At 41.8% G+C, this 19,764-nt stretch overlaps 2 protein-coding genes across 2 annotated transcripts in view; both read right to left on the bottom strand.

Moving 5' to 3' along the window:
* Positions 1–6,137, bottom strand: part of LOC110968242 (GRB2-associated-binding protein 1-like) — a 44,330-nt gene extending 38,193 nt beyond the window's left edge. Inside the window, exon 1 of the mRNA XM_051943641.1 lies at positions 6,016–6,137. The gene's annotated coding sequence lies outside the window, so the exon portion shown is untranslated. The remainder of the gene's footprint in view (positions 1–6,015) is intronic.
* Positions 732–15,789, bottom strand: LOC127532285 (uncharacterized). The gene is made up of 5 exons (XM_051943643.1): positions 15,716–15,789; positions 14,416–14,606; positions 14,181–14,327; positions 3,552–4,564; positions 732–3,320 (listed from the first exon to the last, which is right to left on the bottom strand). The coding sequence occupies exons 2-5, from the start codon at positions 14,489–14,491 to the stop codon at positions 2,361–2,363; spliced, it is 2,196 nt and encodes a 731-aa protein (XP_051799603.1). The 5' UTR covers positions 14,492–14,606; positions 15,716–15,789; the 3' UTR covers positions 732–2,360.
* Between the last annotated feature and the right edge of the window lie 3,975 nt (positions 15,790–19,764).

Here is a 19,764-nt window from a genome sequence, read left to right as displayed (position 1 = left end):
CCCACACTCTAAATCTTGCCTCTCAGCGTGCTCTAAAGTTGCCCATTGTGGCAAGGTTACTGGGGAGAGTGAGACGGGTTGCTGCATTTTTCCACCGCAGCACCATCGCCAGACACCAGCGTGAAGAAAACCAGAAGCTGCTTGGCCTTCCAAATCACAAGATGAAAACGGACTGCAGCACCAGGTGGAACAGCGCTTATGAGATGGTTAGCAGGTTTTTGGAGCAACAGCCTGCTGCATGCGCCACTCTGCTGTCCCCACAGGTGAGAAGAGTGGAGTCAGACATTTGTACTCTCAGTGAAGCAGACATCTCCAGTGCAGAGGATTTTATCAAGGCCCTAAAGCCCATGAAGGATGCAACCACTGTCATGTCAGAGGAGAAGAACCCCACCATTTCTTTGGTTGCTCCTTTGCATGCCAAACTCCTTGATGAGACAAAGGACAGTATTGGAGAGTCATCACTCATCAGGGAGATAAAGCAGGCCATCCACGGGGACCTCCGCAAAAGATACACCAGCGAGCAGGAGAGAAACACCCTTTGCACAGCTGCTGCTCTTGATCCTCGGTTTAAAAGCCTTCCTTTCCTTTCAGAAGAGGAGAGAGATGAGACCTATGGCAGAGTGACTGCTGAGGCTGCTTCCCAAGAGGTAATTCTCTTATTTTACTGTCTGTGAAATGCTGTTAAGACATTTAATTATTTGAATTACACAATCGGCAAAGTAAAACAGATATAAGATAATCCACGATTTTTAATTCAATATTTTGTTCAAAATGTGATTTGAAGTAAAGCTGATGTCATTTTGACTTAAACATTTGAAGCTTATTTGTTTACATTTCCTTCTCATTGTGTTTACCTACAGCGAGTGGTGAGGATGGAAGAGGAGGAAAACCCTGTGCATACTGTGAGGGAAGAGGCCCCCCTAAACACCGAGGAGGAAGAGGAACACCAAAGCAAGGCTCCCAAAAGAATTGCCTTGTCGTCTTCCCTGCGGGAGAATCTGCTGGGGCCAAGCTTCACTGATACTCATGCCCAGCAACAACCCATGTCTGTCTATGCCAGAGCTCAGGAGGAAGTGAACAAGTACTGTAGCACTAGCACCCCACCTCTTCCTCTCTCTGAGGACCCTCTGAGCTGATGGAGTAAGAATGAGGCAACATTTCCTCTCATTTCCAAGCTAGCCAAGAGATACCTGTGTATTCCAGGTACCAGTATCGCTGCAGAAAGAGTATTTTCTACTGCAGGAGATACTGTCACTGCCCAGCGCAGTACCCTCGCATCTGAACATGTAGATCAGCTCTTGTTCCTGCACAAGAACTTGCAAATTTGCACTACACTCCCTAACTAAGCACATTGTCCTGCACTGCACTGATGTGATTTTTTGGGGCCCATTTGTTTTAAGGTTTCTTTTTTTTCTTGAGTCCCTGTATCTGTGGCCCATTGAGGACTATTTTAAAGGTGATTTTTATATTTCCCTAAGGAATTCTGTTTTCTGGATTTAGTTTGAAGTCAAGGCCTGACTTATTTATAACTAAAGGCTGCTGTTATTTGTTTACAAAAGTTTGAAATACATTTGTTCTGCTGCTTGTACATAATTAGAAATTTTTGACCTTTTCGTGGTCTTTTTTTTCTGAAGTCTGAAAGTACTTTTGTTGTTACCAAAACAGAATTCTCTGTTATTCGTTTTCTAAAAAATTATGTTTTTTGTTTTGGCATAGTAAAATGTTTTTATTTGTTTGAATGCTATATTGCACATAAATTAAAGATTTTGTTCATATTTTCTTACATTTTTTAATAAGGACATATTTTCACATTTCACAAATTGTGATTCAAGATATGTTAAAAGCCAAGGATGCTGCTACCTTTTGTTCTTTACAACGAAGTTGTAACTTTTCAGTTTACACATTTCCATTAATTTAATAAAAGACAATGGAAATTAATTCATTTAATTGTTTCTCATTATTACTATTTTAAAAACACAAAGTGGTGACTGGTCTCACACTGAGACAAAAAGAAATGTGTAATAGCTGGGGGGGGGGAGATAATCGTTTCAGAATCGAATCCTAGCACCTGAATCGTAATCGTAATCGAATCGTGATGGGCCTGAAGATTCCCACCCCGACTTTTGACTTAAATCTGCCATTAAACAATACTGTTCAAACACACAAAGAAAATAACGCAACAATAAAAATGTAAAACGTGACTCAAAGTTTAACATCACTGAGGAAAGCAGCTGAATATAAGGAGGACAAGACTCAGAGGATACTGAAGACCAGCTGTAAGATCAGACAGTAGAACAGTGAGCTGGTCATAGAGACCATCCAGACTCCAGCAAAAGTCACAGTAAAACATCACGTTCATGTCAGGGTTCCTCACTAAGTCTCCTTCCTCCTTCCTCTCTGCTTCGTGTCTGTAACGGCAACTGTTCATCTTCTGAAACTCTGCTGTTCATGTTAGACTGTCTATTTGACTTACTCTTACAAACTGCATAAACGACATGTTCACCTGCGAGAAATAACCCACTTACCACTCCACCTACCATCGCACCCACAACCAAACCAATCAATCCACCTACTACCCCAGCTGCTACATAAGCTGTTACCCCACCTTCAAGAAAATAAATAGACAGAAAGATATAGATACTTAGGTATAAAGTTACCACCCCACCTGCCACCCCGCCTACCATCCCACCAACCACCTCACGTGCCACCCTACCTGCCACCCTACCTTGAAGCCAACCTATCAGACCACCCGCCACTCCACCTACCACACCACCTACCCCAAAACCGAACAACCCTAATCCCACCGAAGCTGTCACCACACCTGTAACCCCAGCTACCAGCCCACCTACTAGTCCACTTATCACCCCACCTGCCACCCGACCTAGCACCCCAACTGCCACCCCAACTACTGCCCCAACTAGGATCCCAATTACCTTGTCGTCTGTCAATATACCGACCATCCCACCTACCGCCACACCTGCCACCTCAAAACCTATTACATAAGGTATTATTCTTTCCCACGGTGAATTCTTATCGGGTTTCTCTCTGGCTCCACCTGACTGATCTGGACGGTTACTATCAACTGATGTGATGTATGCATGAACTATACTTTCACCTGCAAGTACCAACCCACCTACCACTCCACCTATCATTCCACCTACCACCTCACCTACCACCCCACCTGTTACCCCACCTGTTATCCCATCTTTAACCCAAATTTCCCCCACACCTGTAAAGTAACCTGCCAACCCACCTGCCACACCACCAGCCACCCCACCTGTAACCCCACCAACCACCTCACGTGTCACCCTACCTGCCACCTGACTTGCCACTCCACCTGTCACCCCTCCCACTACCCCACCGGCCACACCACCTACCACCCCACCTACCACCACTCCATCTGTCATCACCCCTGCCACCCCACCTGCCACCCCACCTACCAGCCCACCTATTACTCCACCTATCACCCCACCTGCCAACCCACCTGCCACACCACCAGCCACCCCACCTGTAACCCCACCAACCACCTCACGTGTCACCCTACCTGCCACCCGACTTGCCACTCCACCTGTCACCCCTCCCACTACCCCACCGGCCACACCACCTACCACCCCACCTACCACCACTCCATCTGTCATCACCCCTGCCACCCCACCTGCCACCCCACCTACCAGCCCACCTATTACTCCACCTATCACCCCACCTGCCACCCCACCTGCCACCCCACCTACCATCCCAACTACCACACCAACTAACAATCCAACTATCAAGTTGTCTGTGGATGCACCTACTGCCCAACCTGCCACTCCACCTGCCACCCCAAAACCTACTACATAGGGTATTATTCTTTCCCACGGTGGATTCTTATCTGGTTTCCCTCTGGCTCCACCTGACTGACCTGCTCGGTTACCATCAGCTGACTGAGCTGCTCGGTTCTTTTCCTCTCTGATCAAGGTCTCAGCCATCCTGAACATATCAGAGGTGCAGTGTTCTCCTCCGTTAGCTGTAACCATCTGGTCTATTTTATTCAGCAGCTCTCTGACCTGCAGCCTCCTTCCTCTCTGAGTGTTGTCAAACACACAGTACCTCCCATCACACATGGACACCAGATCAGACACACAGCTGTCGGACTGGATCAGCTCATCCATGGAGCGACCTCTCACTTCATCTCCATGAGTGAAGAGCACCATGGTGTACTTAGAGGCATCTCCTCCAAACAGTTTGGGCACTAACTCTAACAGTCTCTGGTCTGCGGCAGAGATGTTTCCTATTCTGACCACAATAACAAAGGCATGTGGTCCTGGACTGGTCTCCACTAATGTCTTCATGATCTCCTCGTAAAGCTGCTCAGGATTCAGGACTTCTTCAGCCAATCCTGGAGTGTCGACCACTTGGATCAGCCGACCGTCCACTGATTCTGATTCAGAGACACACTCTGTACTGACTGAGTTAAAGTTACAGTCTGATTTAAACTTCTCACATCCCAGGATGGTGTTTCCTGAAGAACTCTTCCCAACTCCAGGTAGACCAAGAAGAACCATCCTCCTCTGAACCTCCAAACCAGCTGGAAAACAGAGCATCAGGTCAGGAACCCGGAGAACCACTTCAAAGACGTTCCATTCACTGTCAAAGGAACTCTGGACTCACATCAGAACTAACAAAGACAATCATCCCACAAATCTGGACTCAGTTCCTTTATATGTACTTTATATGTTCATTTCACAGAACAAATGAACTCTTTAACAACCTAACGGTCAATCTACATTACATCTTGACTTTAACCTTTAATTCTTTTGATTGGTATTAAGATGATAATTCATAACATGTCTGCCATCTACATAACCATATCTGGTACTGTTCTGATGCCCTGTCTGTCAATAATGCAATTAGGTAAACCATGTTCATCTTATAATATTTTTGGAGTTACAGACACTAGAAAATTATCTGCCAATGTATTTATGCGAAGTACATCTGGACTTTAGCCCTCCCCTACAGAGGTTGGTGGAGATGCACCCACTCCCAATATGAGATGCAAGAATCCGTTTTAAAAGACCATGCCTGAAAGCACCACTTTGAGTTCTCCTGACTTTTGAAGTCGACTTGCTATCCATCACTCTGAGGCTCCACTCTGTCCATTGCTGTTCTGACCCGCTTCCACAGGCCGACTGGACTGCATGCGTCATCGTCACCTTCGTCATCGTCTTTGCCCTCATCATCATCACGGGCACGCAAGTACCTCCTAGTCACTGAATACTTGGTGCATTCTCCTCAATTCTCAAAATTCCTAAAACCATTAATTTGGCAAACTTTCAAATTGGTATTTCCCGAAATTTCATGGCTGCTTTCAGGTGTGGTCTCCACATTCCTTCCTCCTGGAGCGCAATATTACAACGTACTATTCTCCCAATATTGCGCTGTAATATTGCGGTCTATTCCTTCGCTTCCCTGTCATTCACATTCCGCTCATTGTTTGTTTTGTGTTCGTGTCTTGTGTTATATGTGTATTGTTGTGTTCTTAGTTGATAGGGGCTATTAATCATAGTTAGTTGTTGTTGTCTTGTTTGCTATTAGGAAATAAATGTTTTGTAACAAAGTTCAGTTTTATTTTGTTTATTTTGGTCTGTAACTTGTATTGATCTCAGCTACCAAAACTCTATGCATCGTCATATTGAGCTAAAATAATTCACTTGATCATTTTATGAGACTTTCCTTGTCTGCAGCAAGAGATGTTTCAGATGCTGCATTATTATGTTTAGCCTAACTTAGACATTTCACCGACCGAAACCAGTTCGACTATTTAATAATTCTGCACAAATTAATCTTAACCCCATTTACCGTACATTTCATAATTTGGTGGAGAAAACAATTTAAACCCTATAAACACATATGAAGAAATCCTACATTAGTTTCTTCAACCATCTGATTTAGAAATAATGAGCAGCCTCAGTCACTGGCTGACGTCACCCAGAGTCATGGGGTTTCTGATCAGTGTTGAGGAGCTCCATCACAGTCTACCTGCTGGGTCCAGTGCTTGATGCTCTCCAAGGTTTCTGGTCTTCAGCAGCAGATCTTGGACTTGTTCCTGATCTCCATCCTCATTGTTGAAGAGGTGAGACGTCCCTGAAAACATCTTCTCTACATCTGGGAGTTTTCCTTCTTTCTCTGCAAAGATGAAATCTGTCAGTGATCTACCCTTTAGTTGATCTCTATTTGTGAAGAGCAGGAAACTCTTTTTAAACCCCAACATCACCTTCAGAGCTGTGTCTGCAGCCTTCTGCTCCTCCAGAGGGAACCTCCAGATGCTGAGAACCACCAGGAACAGACATGGTTTGTTGGACTTCAGTAGATCCTGACAGTAGATCTTAATGTCCTCTGTACTGTCCTCGCTGTCTCAGATTCCTGGAGTGTCGACCACTGAGATCTGTTTCCCAAACACTGGTCCTGTTTTAACAGAGATCTCTTTTGTCACTGATGTGAAACTGAAGTCTGACTAAAGTCATGAATTTCTCTTGGGATATATAAAGTATCTATCTATCTATCTATCTATCTATCTATCTATCTATCTATCTATCTATCTATCTATCTATCTATCTATCTATCTATCTATCTATCTATCTATCTATCTATCTATCTATCTCTGCCTCCAGAGTTGTCCTTATGTTTCGTCTCTTTCCAACCTATCAGACGGTCCTGTTTGAGATCTAGACACCACAAAGGCCATTCCAGATGATTCCATTATGATTTTATTTGATAATTAGACAGTTTGTCCAAATGCAAGTATTTACAACCAAGTCATGATATTGTAGTAAGTATTATTTGGATGAATTAAAGCTTTAAAATTTTAGGTAGGATATGAAGTAGTACTTCATGTAGAATAGTCGGTGTGGTCCTGAAAGTGCAGGTTCCAGCTCTGTAGACAAACTTACTGGGGCAATAATAAAAGTGGAATACTCTTTGAATAAACCTTTTAAATTCTAAATACATTTTGAGTGAAATCGTCCTTTAGAACTGTAAGTTGTGCATTTAAATCATAGATTGTGCCCTTCAGCGGTCATCTGTGGTTGCAGATGTCTCTAAAAATGCTCTGGATGTGCAGCCTCCGGGTCTGCAGTCAACATTTCTAATGAATGAGGTCGACTGAGGACAGCATAGATATATACAAACACTAGATGTCTCAAGACGGAGTCGTTACTTGGCGGCCATCTTAGGACAGGGGACTGCTCCGGAGCACTGTACTGTAGTCAATGGTAAGGTGGATGATTCCCTCACTTTAACACTGATAACTCGCTCAATTCTTGATTGATTTACAAACGGTTTAGTTTATTACAAGCCTTATTAACGTGGCTATGATTCAGGCTCAATTCCGAAATCGCAGCTTTTTGTTTTGAAAAATGCGGCATAGTTGTGTGTCTTTTCTGCCTGGCTACTCACATTGAAGATGGTGTTACTCACAATCTGATTTTCAATTATTAGGTTTTCCTGAGACCAACGTTTTTTGAGACCCTAATCTTTAGGCGAAATTACATTCTTTGTGGTTGTGGTTGTATTTATTTGCTTGTTAAGAGACTTTGATTGAGACCTTAGACTTATTGTTTGTATACATCTATGCCTGGATTAGTTAGCCTGCAGCCGAAATGCATTGTGGGTAATGTAGGCACCAGGTTCATGAAAAGAAAAGACAACATCTCTGTTTGTTGTGCATTGATTTTGGTTGAGCTTTGTTTTATCTGTGCATTAGAAAGCTGATAGTAATAAAGAAGTGCAATGCTAAATAATAAAATTACATTTACATCCATTTATGCTGAAAAAAGATGATATCTGTGTTCATTTTTTATTTTTTTTGCAGTGGCAGCCTGAAGTTTAGAGAAGTGGAAGGTCCTCGCCGCAATCCTCAAACCAGCAGGATAAAATTGTGAAGATTACAATATAAGTATAAACCATAAATTAAGAATAGTAAGACACTAAATAACCTTTGACTAAAAAGACAGCTGGCAGACAATTTTCATGCCCGAGATTTAGAAATAAATTCAAAAGCTTAACATGATACTGTGCAGCTCGTTAGAGATATTGGTCATCAACCTTTAATCTTGTTTTTTAAAGAAGGCGAGATTAACTTAAAAATTGCCCACTCCATTGTTGTAACTTCAGCTGGTTATGGGACACTGCAAAAATCCTGGAAAATGATTTATTGAAAAGAGGGGGAACCTTGTTATTATTTTTCTTCATGCATTATTTATTTTTTTGTTCAAATGTCATTATTTTTTCATTTTAGCATTACTTTTTTGTTATTTGTTCATCAGCATTTATTTATTTTGTCTATTTGAAATATTGTAAATATTAAAGATTGACAGTATAATATCAGTGTGTGTATAGCTATTTATTACCTATCTACTTAATATAATTTTTATATGAATTCAATGGTTTTAATTATTCTTATGTAAGCAGTAAAACAAGTACATCTCTGACGTTTATAACAAACCAAGCTGTTGTAAAATCGGTTGAAATTGAGCAATCTGCAGTGATTTTAAAATCCATGCTCCATTGACTTTAATGTTATGAGTGATCGAGCAGCCCTGTCCCAAGATGGCCGCCATGTGGCGACGTTGCTCCCCATAGGCTGACAGCGCTCATGAGACATCTCGTTTTTGTATATATCTATGGATATATATCTATGGAGAACAGCCCCTCCTCAGGGCGGGTCGCCTCTTTTTTACCGTCATGGTGCATTCACAGACACATGGACATTAGAGTTTCCCTTGTTTTTCGTCCTCTCTCGTCTTTCTCTATTTTCTGCCTGCCACAAATTCAAATATACATATTTTTGAATGAGATCGTTCAGAGCTGGTGTTGCCACCCCAGTACATCCGCCCCTGTAAAGCGGCATATTAATAACGTAAAGCAGCTTTAAAATGTGAGTTTACTGACAGGATCACTGCTTGTTTTTATATAGGCTAAATGTACAAAGACAACAATTACAGACTTCTGATCAGTTTTCTTCCTCCCTCCACAGAGCCATGTTTTCACTTTAAATTTAAGCAAAAAAGTCTGATGATAAAAACTACAGAAACCTTAAGCTCACCTGTTCACAGCAAACAGTCGCTTCACAGATCAGTCAGCCGTTAGCTCGCTGCTCTTCTGTCCGCAGGCTGAGCTTCAACCGCAAAAAAACACGATCTCGATAAGATGAGACCTTCAAAATAAAAGCATCAGATCTGCAGTTTTTGGTCTGCAGATTATGCAGCTTTTCCTTAAACACCTCCTATTTGTTTTGAGTTCTAGTTTGTTATTTCTGTGAGAAACATATTTAAAGGTGTCCACACTGACTTGTAGGCTTCTATGTGATACTTATCAGTTAGAAGCAATGAAAGCAAAAATAATTCAAACCAGTAGAATGCAGATCATCAACATGTTGATTTAAGAGAATATACAGCTGTAGGTACAATCAGATCTACTAGTGTCCAAATAATTTGGTATCAATATTGATAATCTTGTTAACAGTCACAGTCTGTATTCTGAACCTGAAGACTGGGAAATCTTCATCCACGGTTGAGGTTGCAGAGGTAGTAAAGAAGCTCCTCCTCAAAGCTCCAGGTGTGGATGAGATTTGTGAAAATGGCATCATGTGAGAGGATTAAACCATTACTGACTTAAAAAAACAAAGTTTTGTCCGGCATTTGTTAAAAATATCTGTGTGAGCCCCAAGAGTTTGGAATAACATCCTGTGGACTGATGAGTCAGAGGTGGAACTTTCTGGAAGACATGGGTCTGTTCCATCTGGTGTAAAGCTAAAACTGTGTTCCACTAGAAGAACATGATCCCAGCAGAGAAACATGGTGGCGGTAGAGTGATGGTTGGAGGACCTGGACGACTTGTCATAATTATTGGAGCCATGAACTCTGCTCTCTATCAGAAAAACCTTCTGGAGAACATCCACCATCAATTCATGACCTAAAGTTCAACACAAATGGTTGCTGTAGCAAGGAAAGCCCCAAAGTACAGAAGAAGTCCACCTCTGAGTGGCTCAAAAAGAACTAAATGAAGGTTCTGGAGTGGCCAAATCAAAGTCGAAATTCTGACTGTGTTACCACGTCTTTTAGCTTGCGAACGAGTACATCAGCAAATCAGAGGCTTGTGTGCAAATTTACATAGCATGTTAGCATAGCATTTAGTCAGTAGTTTGATGTTTAATGACTGTTCATAGCACTTTGCTAGCAGTTTATATTAACCAGGCAACTTTAAAACTAAGCTAAAAACGCATTTTTTCTCTTCTCTGTTTGTACATTGCAGTTTCACTCATAAGTTTTCACCTGTCATCCATGAGATGCTAATAAAGGAGCAAAGCGCTTGCTTCCTGGCTCATGAAAAACGAGTTTGGCTGGCTGTTTAACTGCGTTGACATACAAGTTGTATTTAACACAAAGAGAGAACAGTATAGAAGATGAGGTCTTTACTTCATGGTTCCAATGGAATAAGGACAAATGTCAGATTTCAACTGGACATGATTTCATTTCTAAGATTGAGAAGTTGTGAAAGAAATAAATCATGATGAAGACGTCTTTTCTAGACAGCTAAAGCTTGAAGAACTGAACTAGTTTTTGGAACCTTCAAGGGTCTTTCTATTAAAATCAGTCAGTCCTCCACTCTGACCTCAGAATCAGCTGGTTCTTTATCTACAGTAAAGGTATTTAATATGAACATTTTCAGAGTTCCAGGTCCTTGAAGTCCACAGAGGAGGGTCCAGATTTCACTCTGATGAAGTGATGAGGCTCAGAAACATTTCTGCTGTAAACTGAGATCTGATCAAACACACTTTAAATCGTCACTGTGTGTTGTTGATTCACATTTTTGACCGTTTGTAATTTGTGTAAACTTGTAGTGATTAAAAGTGTCCACTAGATGTCAGGATTAGATTTTATTATTAACTCACCACTGAACCTCAACTCAACTTTATTACAAAAAAATGTCCGGAAATTTCAGTCAATTTTAATTCAACTGCTGCAGTTTTACTGTTCAGACAATGATACATCCCATAATATTAAACATTGGTGACTCCATGTCTGAATGAGTGCCCTGCCCACTTTTCTGTGAAAATTTTAATGTACCGAGATCAGACTGAGTAAGATTCTAAACTTTTACAACCAGGTATCTGAATATTTCATAATTTAAACTGACAGATTTCATTCTTCTGAACTGCTTCATGTCCAACCATCTTCTGTGAGGTGAACTGATCTACAAAAGAGCTGCAACAACCCTGAACATAGAAAACCCCCACACAGGATCATCTCAACACAGAAAAGGTAAAATGATGAAGAACTGAGTCAATGGATGATCTGAGAAATAAGTTCATCTGCTTCACTCTGTGTCTGACTGACCGGAGTTTAGCATGAAACTCCACGAGAGACAGACTACTGATCATCACATGAGGGGAGCAAACACAACAAACCTTTACCACAATTCAGGGAAATAACAACAAAACAGCCCCAAGTAAAGAGTAGAAAGTTTTATTTTTACTATCAGCATATATTTGGAGGAATGATAGTTCTGTTTTCATCATGAGAAGAAACTTCACAGGTTACTGACTTCACAAGTTCACAGGAAGTGAATCATTTAAAATTCTGACATCAACAGTTATTAATCATCACTGAAGTGTCACATTCAACTGAAAGGCACTTTTGATTTAAATCTGCCATTAAACAATACAGTTCAAACACACAAAGAAAAAAGTGAAATAATAAAAATGAAAAAGTATGATTGAAAGTTAAACATCATTGAGAAAAGCAGCAGAATGTGAGGAGGAAAATACTCAGAGGATATTGAAGACCAGCTGTAAGATCAGACAATAGAACAGTGAGCTGGTCATAGGGACCATCCAGACTCCAGCAAAAGTCACAGTAAAACATCACGTTCATGTCAGGGTTCCTCACTAAGTCCCCTTCCTCCTTCCTCTCTGCTTCGTGTCTGTAACGGCAACTGTTCATCTTCTGAAACTCTGCTGTTCATGTTAGACTGTCTATTTGACTTACTCTTACAAACTGCATTAACATATTCGCCTGCAAGTACCAACCCACTTACCACTGCACCTACCACCGCACCCACAGCCAAACCCATCAATGCACCTCTTACCCCAGGTCTTAAATAATCTCTTACCCCACCACCAAAGGAATTAAACATAAATGTCAAGAAACTGAACACTGCACCTATCCACCCACCTGACAACCCACCTGCCATCCCACCAACCACCTCACGTGCCACCCTACCTGCCACCCTACCTTGAAGCCAACCTGTCAGACCACCCACCACTCCACCTACCACACCACCTACCCCAAAACTGAACAAACCCAATCCCACCAAACCTGCCACCAAACCTGCCACCACACCTGTAACCCCACCTACCAGCCCACCTACTAGCCCACCTACCACCCCACCTGCCACCCAACCTATCACCCCAACTGCCACCCCAACTACTGCCCCAACTAGGATCCCAATTACCTTGTTGTCTGTCCATATATTGGCCCCCCCACCTACCGCCACACCTGCCACCCCAAAACCTATTACATAAGGTATTATTCTTTCCCACGGTGAATTCTTATCGGGTTTCTCTCTGGCTCCACCTGACTGATCTGGACGGTTACTGTCAGCTGATGTGATGTATGCATGAACTATACTTTCACCGACAAGTACCAACCCACCTACCATTCCACCTATCACTCCACCTACCACCTCACCTACCACCCCACCTGTTACCCCACCTGTTATCCCATCTTTAACCCAAATTTCCCCCACACCTGGAAACCAACCTGCCAACCTACCTGCCACACCACCAGCCACCCCACCTGTAACTCCACCAACCACCTCACGTGTCACCCGACCTGCCACCCTACTTGCCACTCCACCTGCCACCCCTCCCACTACCCCACCTACCATCCCACCTACCACCCCACCTACCACCACTCCATCTGTCATAACTCCTGCCACCCCACCTGCCACCCCACCTGCCACCCCACCTACCACTCCACCTATCACCCCACCTGCCACCCCACCTACCACCCCAACTAGGACACCAACTAACAATCCAACTATCAAGTTGTCTGTGGATGCACCTACTGCCCAACCTGCCACCCCACCTGCCACCCCAAAACCTACTACATAGGGTATTATTCTTTCCCACGGTGGATTCTTATCTGGTTTCCCTCTGACTCCACCTGACTGACCTGAACGGTTACCATCAGCTGACTGACCTGGACAGTTACCATCAGCTGACTGAGCTGCTCGGTTCTTTTCCTCTCTGATCAAGGTCTCAGCCATCCTGAACATATCAGAGGTGCAGTGTTCTCCTCCGTTAGCTGTAACCATCTGGTCTATTTTATTCAGCAGCTCTCTGACCTGCAGCCTCCTTCCTCTCTGAGTGTTGTCAAACACACAGTACCTCCCATCACACATGGACACCAGATCAGACACACAGCTGTCGGACTGGATCAGCTCATCCATGGAGCGACCTCTCACTTCATCTCCATGAGTGAAGAGCACCATGGTGTACTTAGAGGCATCTCCTCCAAACAGTTTGGGCACTAACTCTAACAGTCTCTGGTCTGCGGCAGAGATGTTTCCTATTCTGACCACAATAACAAAGGCATGTGGTCCTGGACTGGTCTCCACTAACGTCTTCATGATCTCCTCGTAAAGCTGCTCAGGATTCAGAACTTCCTCAGTGAATCCTGGAGTGTCGACCACTTGGATCAGCCGACCGTCCACTGATTCTGATTCAGAGACACACTCTGTACTGACTGAGTTAAAGTTACAGTCTGATTTAAACTTCTCACATCCCAGGATGGTGTTTCCTGAAGAACTCTTCCCAACTCCATGTAGACCAAGAGGAACGATCCTCCTCTGAACCTCCAAACCAGCTGGAAGACAGAGCAGATTAAAACACATTGATGAACAGGTTAAGGTTCTGAAATGTCAGTAGACAGTAATTTAAGGTTTTATGTAGTTTATTATCACTGCTAGTTTCAATGCAGCATGTTTTAATCTGACTTTCTAACCTGCTCTCTCCTGATCTTACTTTTACAAGTTTCTTCAACCATCTGATTTAGAAATAATGAGCAGCCTCAGTCACTGGCTGACGTCACCCAGAGTCATGGGGTTTCTGATCAGTGTTGAGGAGCTCCATCACAGTCTACCTGCTGGGTCCAGTGCTTGATGCTCTCCAAGGTTTCTGGTCTTCAGCAGCAGATCCTGGACTTGTTCCTGATCTCCATCCTCATTGTTGAAGAGGTGAGATGTCCCTGAAAACATCTTCTCTACATCTGGGAGTTTGCCTTCTTTCTCTGCAAAGATGAAATCTGTCAGTGATCTACCCTTTAGTTGATCTCTATTTGTGAAGAGCAGGAAACTCTTTTTAAACCCCAACATCACCTTCAGAGCTGTGTCTGCAGCCTTCTGCTCCTCCAGAGGGAACCTCCAGATGCTGAGAACCACCAGGAACAGACATGGTTTGTTGGACTTCAGTAGATCCTGACAGTAGATCTTAATGTCCTCTGTACTGTCCTCGCTGTCTCAGATTCCTGGAGTGTCGACCACTGAGATCTGTTTCCCAAACACTGGTCCTGTTTTAACAGAGATCTCTTTTGTCACTGATGTGAAACTGAAGTCTGACTAAAGTCATGAATTTCTCTTGGGATATATAAAGTATCTATCTATCTATCTATCTATCTATCTATCTATCTATCTATCTATCTATCTATCTATCTATCTATCTATCTCTGCCTCCAGAGTTGTCCTTGTGCTTCGTCTCTTTCCAACCTATCAGACGGTCCTGTTTGAGATCTAGACACCACAAAGGCCATTCCAGATGATTCCATTATGATTTTATTTGATAATTAGACAGTTTGTCCAAATGCAAGTATTTACAACCAAGTCATGATATTGTAGTAAGTATTATTTGGATGAATTAAAGCTTTAAAATTTTAGGTAGGATATGAAGTAGTACTTCATGTAGAATAGTCGGTGTGGTCCTGAAAGTGCAGGTTCCAGCTCTGTAGACAAACTTACTGGTGCGATAATAAAAGTGGAATACTCTTTGAATAAACCTTTTAAATTCTAAATACATTTTGAGTGAAATCGTCCTTTAGAACCGGAAGTTGTGCATTTAAATGGTAAATTGTGTCCTTCAGCGGTCATCTATGGTTGCAGATGTCTCTAAAAATGCTCTGGATGTGCAGCCTCCGGGTCTGCAGTCAACATTTCTAATAAATGAGGTTGACTGAGGAGAACAGCCCCTCCTCAGGGCGGGTCGTCTCTTTTTTACCGTAATGGTGCATTCACAGACACATGGACATTAGAGTTTCACTTGTTTTTCGTCCTCTCTCGTCTTTCTCTGTTTCCAGCCGCGAAACAACTTTAAATATTCATATTTTGAATGAGATCGTTCAGAGCTGGTGTTGCCACCCCAGTAGATCCGCCCCTGTAAAGCAGCATATAAATAACGTAAAGCAGCTTTAAAATGTGAATTTACTAACAGGATCACTGCTTGTTTTGTTAAAAATGTACAAAGACAACAATTACGGACTTCTGTTCAGTCCTCTCCTCCCTCCACAGAGCATCATGAAGTCACGCCTTGTTTAACTCACTGATGTCTTTCCAAACACAATCATGTTTTCACTTTAAATTTAAGCAAAAAAGTCTGATGATGAAACTACAGAAACCTTAAGTTCACCTGTTCACAGCAAACAGTCGCTTCACAGATCAGTCAGCTGTCAGCTCGCTGCTCTTCTGTCCGTCATCTGAGTTTCAATCGCAAAAAAATATTTAGATAAGATGAGACCTTCAAAATAAAAGCATCAGATCTGCAGTTTTTGGTCTGCAGATTATGCAGCTTTTCCTTAAACACCTCCTATTTGTTTTGAGTTCTAGTTTGTTATTTCTGTGAGAAACATATTTAAAGGTGTCCACACTGACTTGTAGGCTTCTATGTGATACTTATCAGTTAGAAGCAATGAAAGCAAAAATAATTAAAACCAGTAGAATGCAGATCAACAACATGTTGATTTAAGAGAATATACAGCTGTAGGTACAGTCAGATCTACTAGTGTCCAAATAATTTGGTATCAATATTGATAATCTTGTTAACAGTCACAGTCTGTATTCTGAACCTGAAGACTGGGAAATCTTCATCCACGGTTGAGGTTGCAGAGGTAGTAAAGAAGCTCCTCCTCAAAGCTCCAGGTGTGGATGAGATTTGTGAAAATGGCATCATGTGAGAGGATTAAACCATTACTGACTTAAAAAAACAAAGTTTTGTCCGGCATTTGTTAAAAATATCTGTGTGAGCCCCAAGAGTTTGGAATAACATCCTGTGGACTGATGAGTCAGAGGTGGAACTTTCTGGAAGACATGGGTCTGTTCCATCTGGTGTAAAGCTAAAACTGTGTTCCACTAGAAGAACATGATCCCAGCAGAGAAACATGGTGGCGGTAGAGTGATGGTTGGAGGACCTGGACGACTTGTCATAATTAATGGAGCCATGAACTCTGCTCTCTATCAGAAAAACCTTCTGGAGAACATCCACCATCAATTCATGACCTAAAGTTCAACACAAATGGTTGATGTAGCAAGGAAAGCCCCAAAGTACAGAAGAAGTCCACCTCTGAGTGGCTCAAAAAGAACTAAATGAAGGTTCTGGAGTGGCCAAATCAAAGTCGACATTCTGACTGTGTTACCACGTCTTTTAGCTTGCGAACGAGTACATCAGCAAATCAGAGGCTTGTGTGCAAATTTACATAGCATGTTAGCATAGCATTTAGTCTGTAGTTTGATGTTTAATGACTGTTCATAGCACTTTGCTAGCAGTTTATATTAACCAGGCAACTTTAAAACTTAGCGAAAAACGCATTTTTTCTCTTCTCTGTTTGTACATTGCAGTTTCACTCATAAGTTTTCACCTGTCATCCATGAGATGCTAATAAAGGAGCAAGGCGCTTGCTTCCTGGCTCATGAAAAACGAGTTTGGCTGGCTGTTTAACTGCGTTGACATACAAGTTGTATTTAACACAAAGAGAGAACAGTATAGAAGATGAGGTCTTTACTTCATGGTTCCAATGGAATAAGGACAAATGTCAGATTTCAACTGGACATGATTTCATTTCTAAGATTGAGAAGTTGTGAAAGTTAAACTCTGAGTTATATTTTCACCTTAAATCTAGGAAAAAGTACTAAATCAAAAACCTAAAAAATCCATTTAAGAAATGCTGAAACCCAGAAATGTTCACATTTACAGCGGTTTCCTCCACGGCAAATTCAAATCTAAATTTATGTCAAACTTTAGATTCAGAAAGTGAAAATATTCTCGACATCTCTGGCAAAGTAAAATACGGAGATGTTAAACTGAGAATCTGTGTTTGATTTGATAACAAAGATCTGCAGAAACCTTCAACTCACCTGTTGACAGCAAACAGGGGGCTCAGTGACATCTGTGCATTTCAACGACCCCCACCGATACTCACAACCACCATCGTTGAGTAGTCAGATGAGTTTTGGTATCGGTCATTGGAATAATAGCCCTGGACACACCTCACAGAGGTTTAAAAGATGAGGCAACACCAACCACCACCAGAACTGAAGAAGCCTCTTGGATGAGAGGTGAAACGTCTTCAAGGAACTTTCTTAAAGTCCAGTGGATTGATTTAAACTACTTTGGATACCATGACCTGGATGAATGAGAACCTACACAGACATCCTCCACTTCCACACTTCTAACTGACAAAATTGCATCCCTTCAACAATCCTGACTCTGTAGAGTTTACATGATGTGTGTTATAACCTTCAAATATCCTATAATATAAAACCATTTTAATCACATCATAACCAGAGTTTTATCTCCTATCATGTTGTTGAATTAAATGAACCTCATTCACCACAGAAAACATGAAACATCAGTGAATCCTGCAGAATATTGATCCAGATTAGCTGCAGTTGTGCATCAGAACCACTAGATGTCAGTAAACAACCACATTTCAGTCTGCATCAAAGTCATGGAGACACACCTTGGTCACATGACCTGAAGGTGTTATTGGAACATGAGCTGGAACTTTAATCCAGACTGAGTCCTCACTGAAAGGGATTTAATTCAATTGTATTTATTTACAATGACAACAAAATAAATTCCGTCAGAGCTCCTGCAGTTCATTCAACACAATGCTGCTCAGCTCCTTGTTCAGGTGGAGCAGGTCTGCTTCATTGGTAGGAGATGGAGATGAGACAGACCTGCTGAGTCTGTTCACTGATACGTTCTACTGTACTGTTTAACATCAAGCAAAGCAGCCCATGTGAAATTAAACACATTTTGTTTCAGTTATGTCATTTTCAGTGATCCACACATTCATAAATCTAGAAATAAAACACATTAAATTAACAAATGTGACTCTGAGATGGGCCACTCTGCATAATAAAGATGAGAAAATTGTATTTTACTTTGTAGTTTTACTACTTTTACCTCAGTAATGGTTGTGAATACTGCTTCCACCACTGTCTTGGACTAACAAACAGATTAAATTCAACCACTCACAGACTACATCTGCCTTTCCTTGTCAAAATAAATGAACATTTTCTGACATTTTCACGGTTTTCTTTTCTCTCTCTTTCTTTCTGTCTTTGGAAAACTGACAGTCACCGACACTCTGCACTCACAGTTCACATCTAGAGGTTGGAAGTGGTTCATGTAAACAGAGATATTTTATGATTCCCTGTCAGCAAAGAATTTAATTTTAAAACAAATGTAGCTGCTATTCTAATAATCCATTTCCTTTGTCAGTAACAGGTTCTTGAAATCATCCTCTCAATATGAACTAAATCCTGTGATGACAGATTTAAAGGACACCCACCTTGTCAGCAGTGTTTCTTTCTGACCTTCCTCCTGCTGCGTTACAGAGTCACACACTGTTGGAAACTGACATCTGATCCACATTTACACAACTTTACAACATCAGTTTGTGTGATTATGTAGCAGGTGGAAGGAGGGCTGTGAGGGTTTTACATATTTCATCAATTCACACTTTATCATTTGTTTTATACGGTTCATTTCTTCAGGCAAATGTTCTCCTGGTTCTCTCCCTTTTCAGCGGTTAATGATCTATTTATTAAAATGAACATTTGTTAGAATTCAAATGACTTTTAAAAAATGAGAGACAGGTGTGTATTCAAATAAAAAAAAGTGATTAAGCTCAGAGCGGCTGTCCAACCTTGTTTTCTTTCATTTCTCGTTCATTTTAATGGCTGGTGCCACTCGAGGGAAACTACCTGAAGAATACAATGAACACGACAAAAATGCAGCTGACAACATAATACTCCATGTCCCATTCGACATGCTTAAGCTTAATTGTATTCCCAGGGTCTATAAGAGACCAAAAGCAGCACTGTCATATGTAAAGACCTAGAGTGGTTTCCTGCTGACATTCAAGCCACAGAACAACTCAGAAGCTGTCAGCTCTCACATAACGCCTAAAACTAAAGAATTATGTGAAGCCACAAAGGCAGCCATCATGAGTGAGAGACAGGTAGAGAAAACACTGAAGATCTGCAAGACAGACGTTCATTACAGCAACAAAAAAACCAAACCCAGCAGGGTTCTACCAAACTGCTAGCTGGTCAGGAAACGTCTTTCTACCACCAGATGACCGTCACTCGTCTGTTCCTTCAGGAATCATCCTCAGACCTCCAGGAACCTTAAAAATGAGTGGACATGGAGAAATGGGACTTGCTGGACAAGGA

This window comes from Acanthochromis polyacanthus, chromosome 23 (genome assembly GCF_021347895.1).
Source record: "Acanthochromis polyacanthus isolate Apoly-LR-REF ecotype Palm Island chromosome 23, KAUST_Apoly_ChrSc, whole genome shotgun sequence".
In the NCBI taxonomy this organism is placed as follows: domain Eukaryota; kingdom Metazoa; phylum Chordata; class Actinopteri; family Pomacentridae; genus Acanthochromis; species Acanthochromis polyacanthus.
The sequence above is the reverse complement of the archived record's forward strand: the minus strand, read 5'-3'. Positions and strand labels throughout refer to the sequence as shown.

Excerpts from the sequence above, each read along its gene's own strand:
- LOC127532285 (XM_051943643.1), bottom strand. The coding sequence starts at position 14,491 with ATGTCTGTTCCTGGTGGTTCTCAGCATCTGGAGGTTCCCTCTGGAGGA. Across the intron at positions 14,328-14,415 it reads CTGCAGACACAGCTCTGAAG|AGAAAGAAGGCAAACTCCCA; the intron begins GTGATGTTGGGG and ends TCATCTTTGCAG. Across the intron at positions 3,321-3,551 it reads CAGGTGGAGTGGCAAGTCGG|GTGGCAGGTAGGGTGACACG; the intron begins GTGGCAGGTAGG and ends GTGGCAAGTCAG.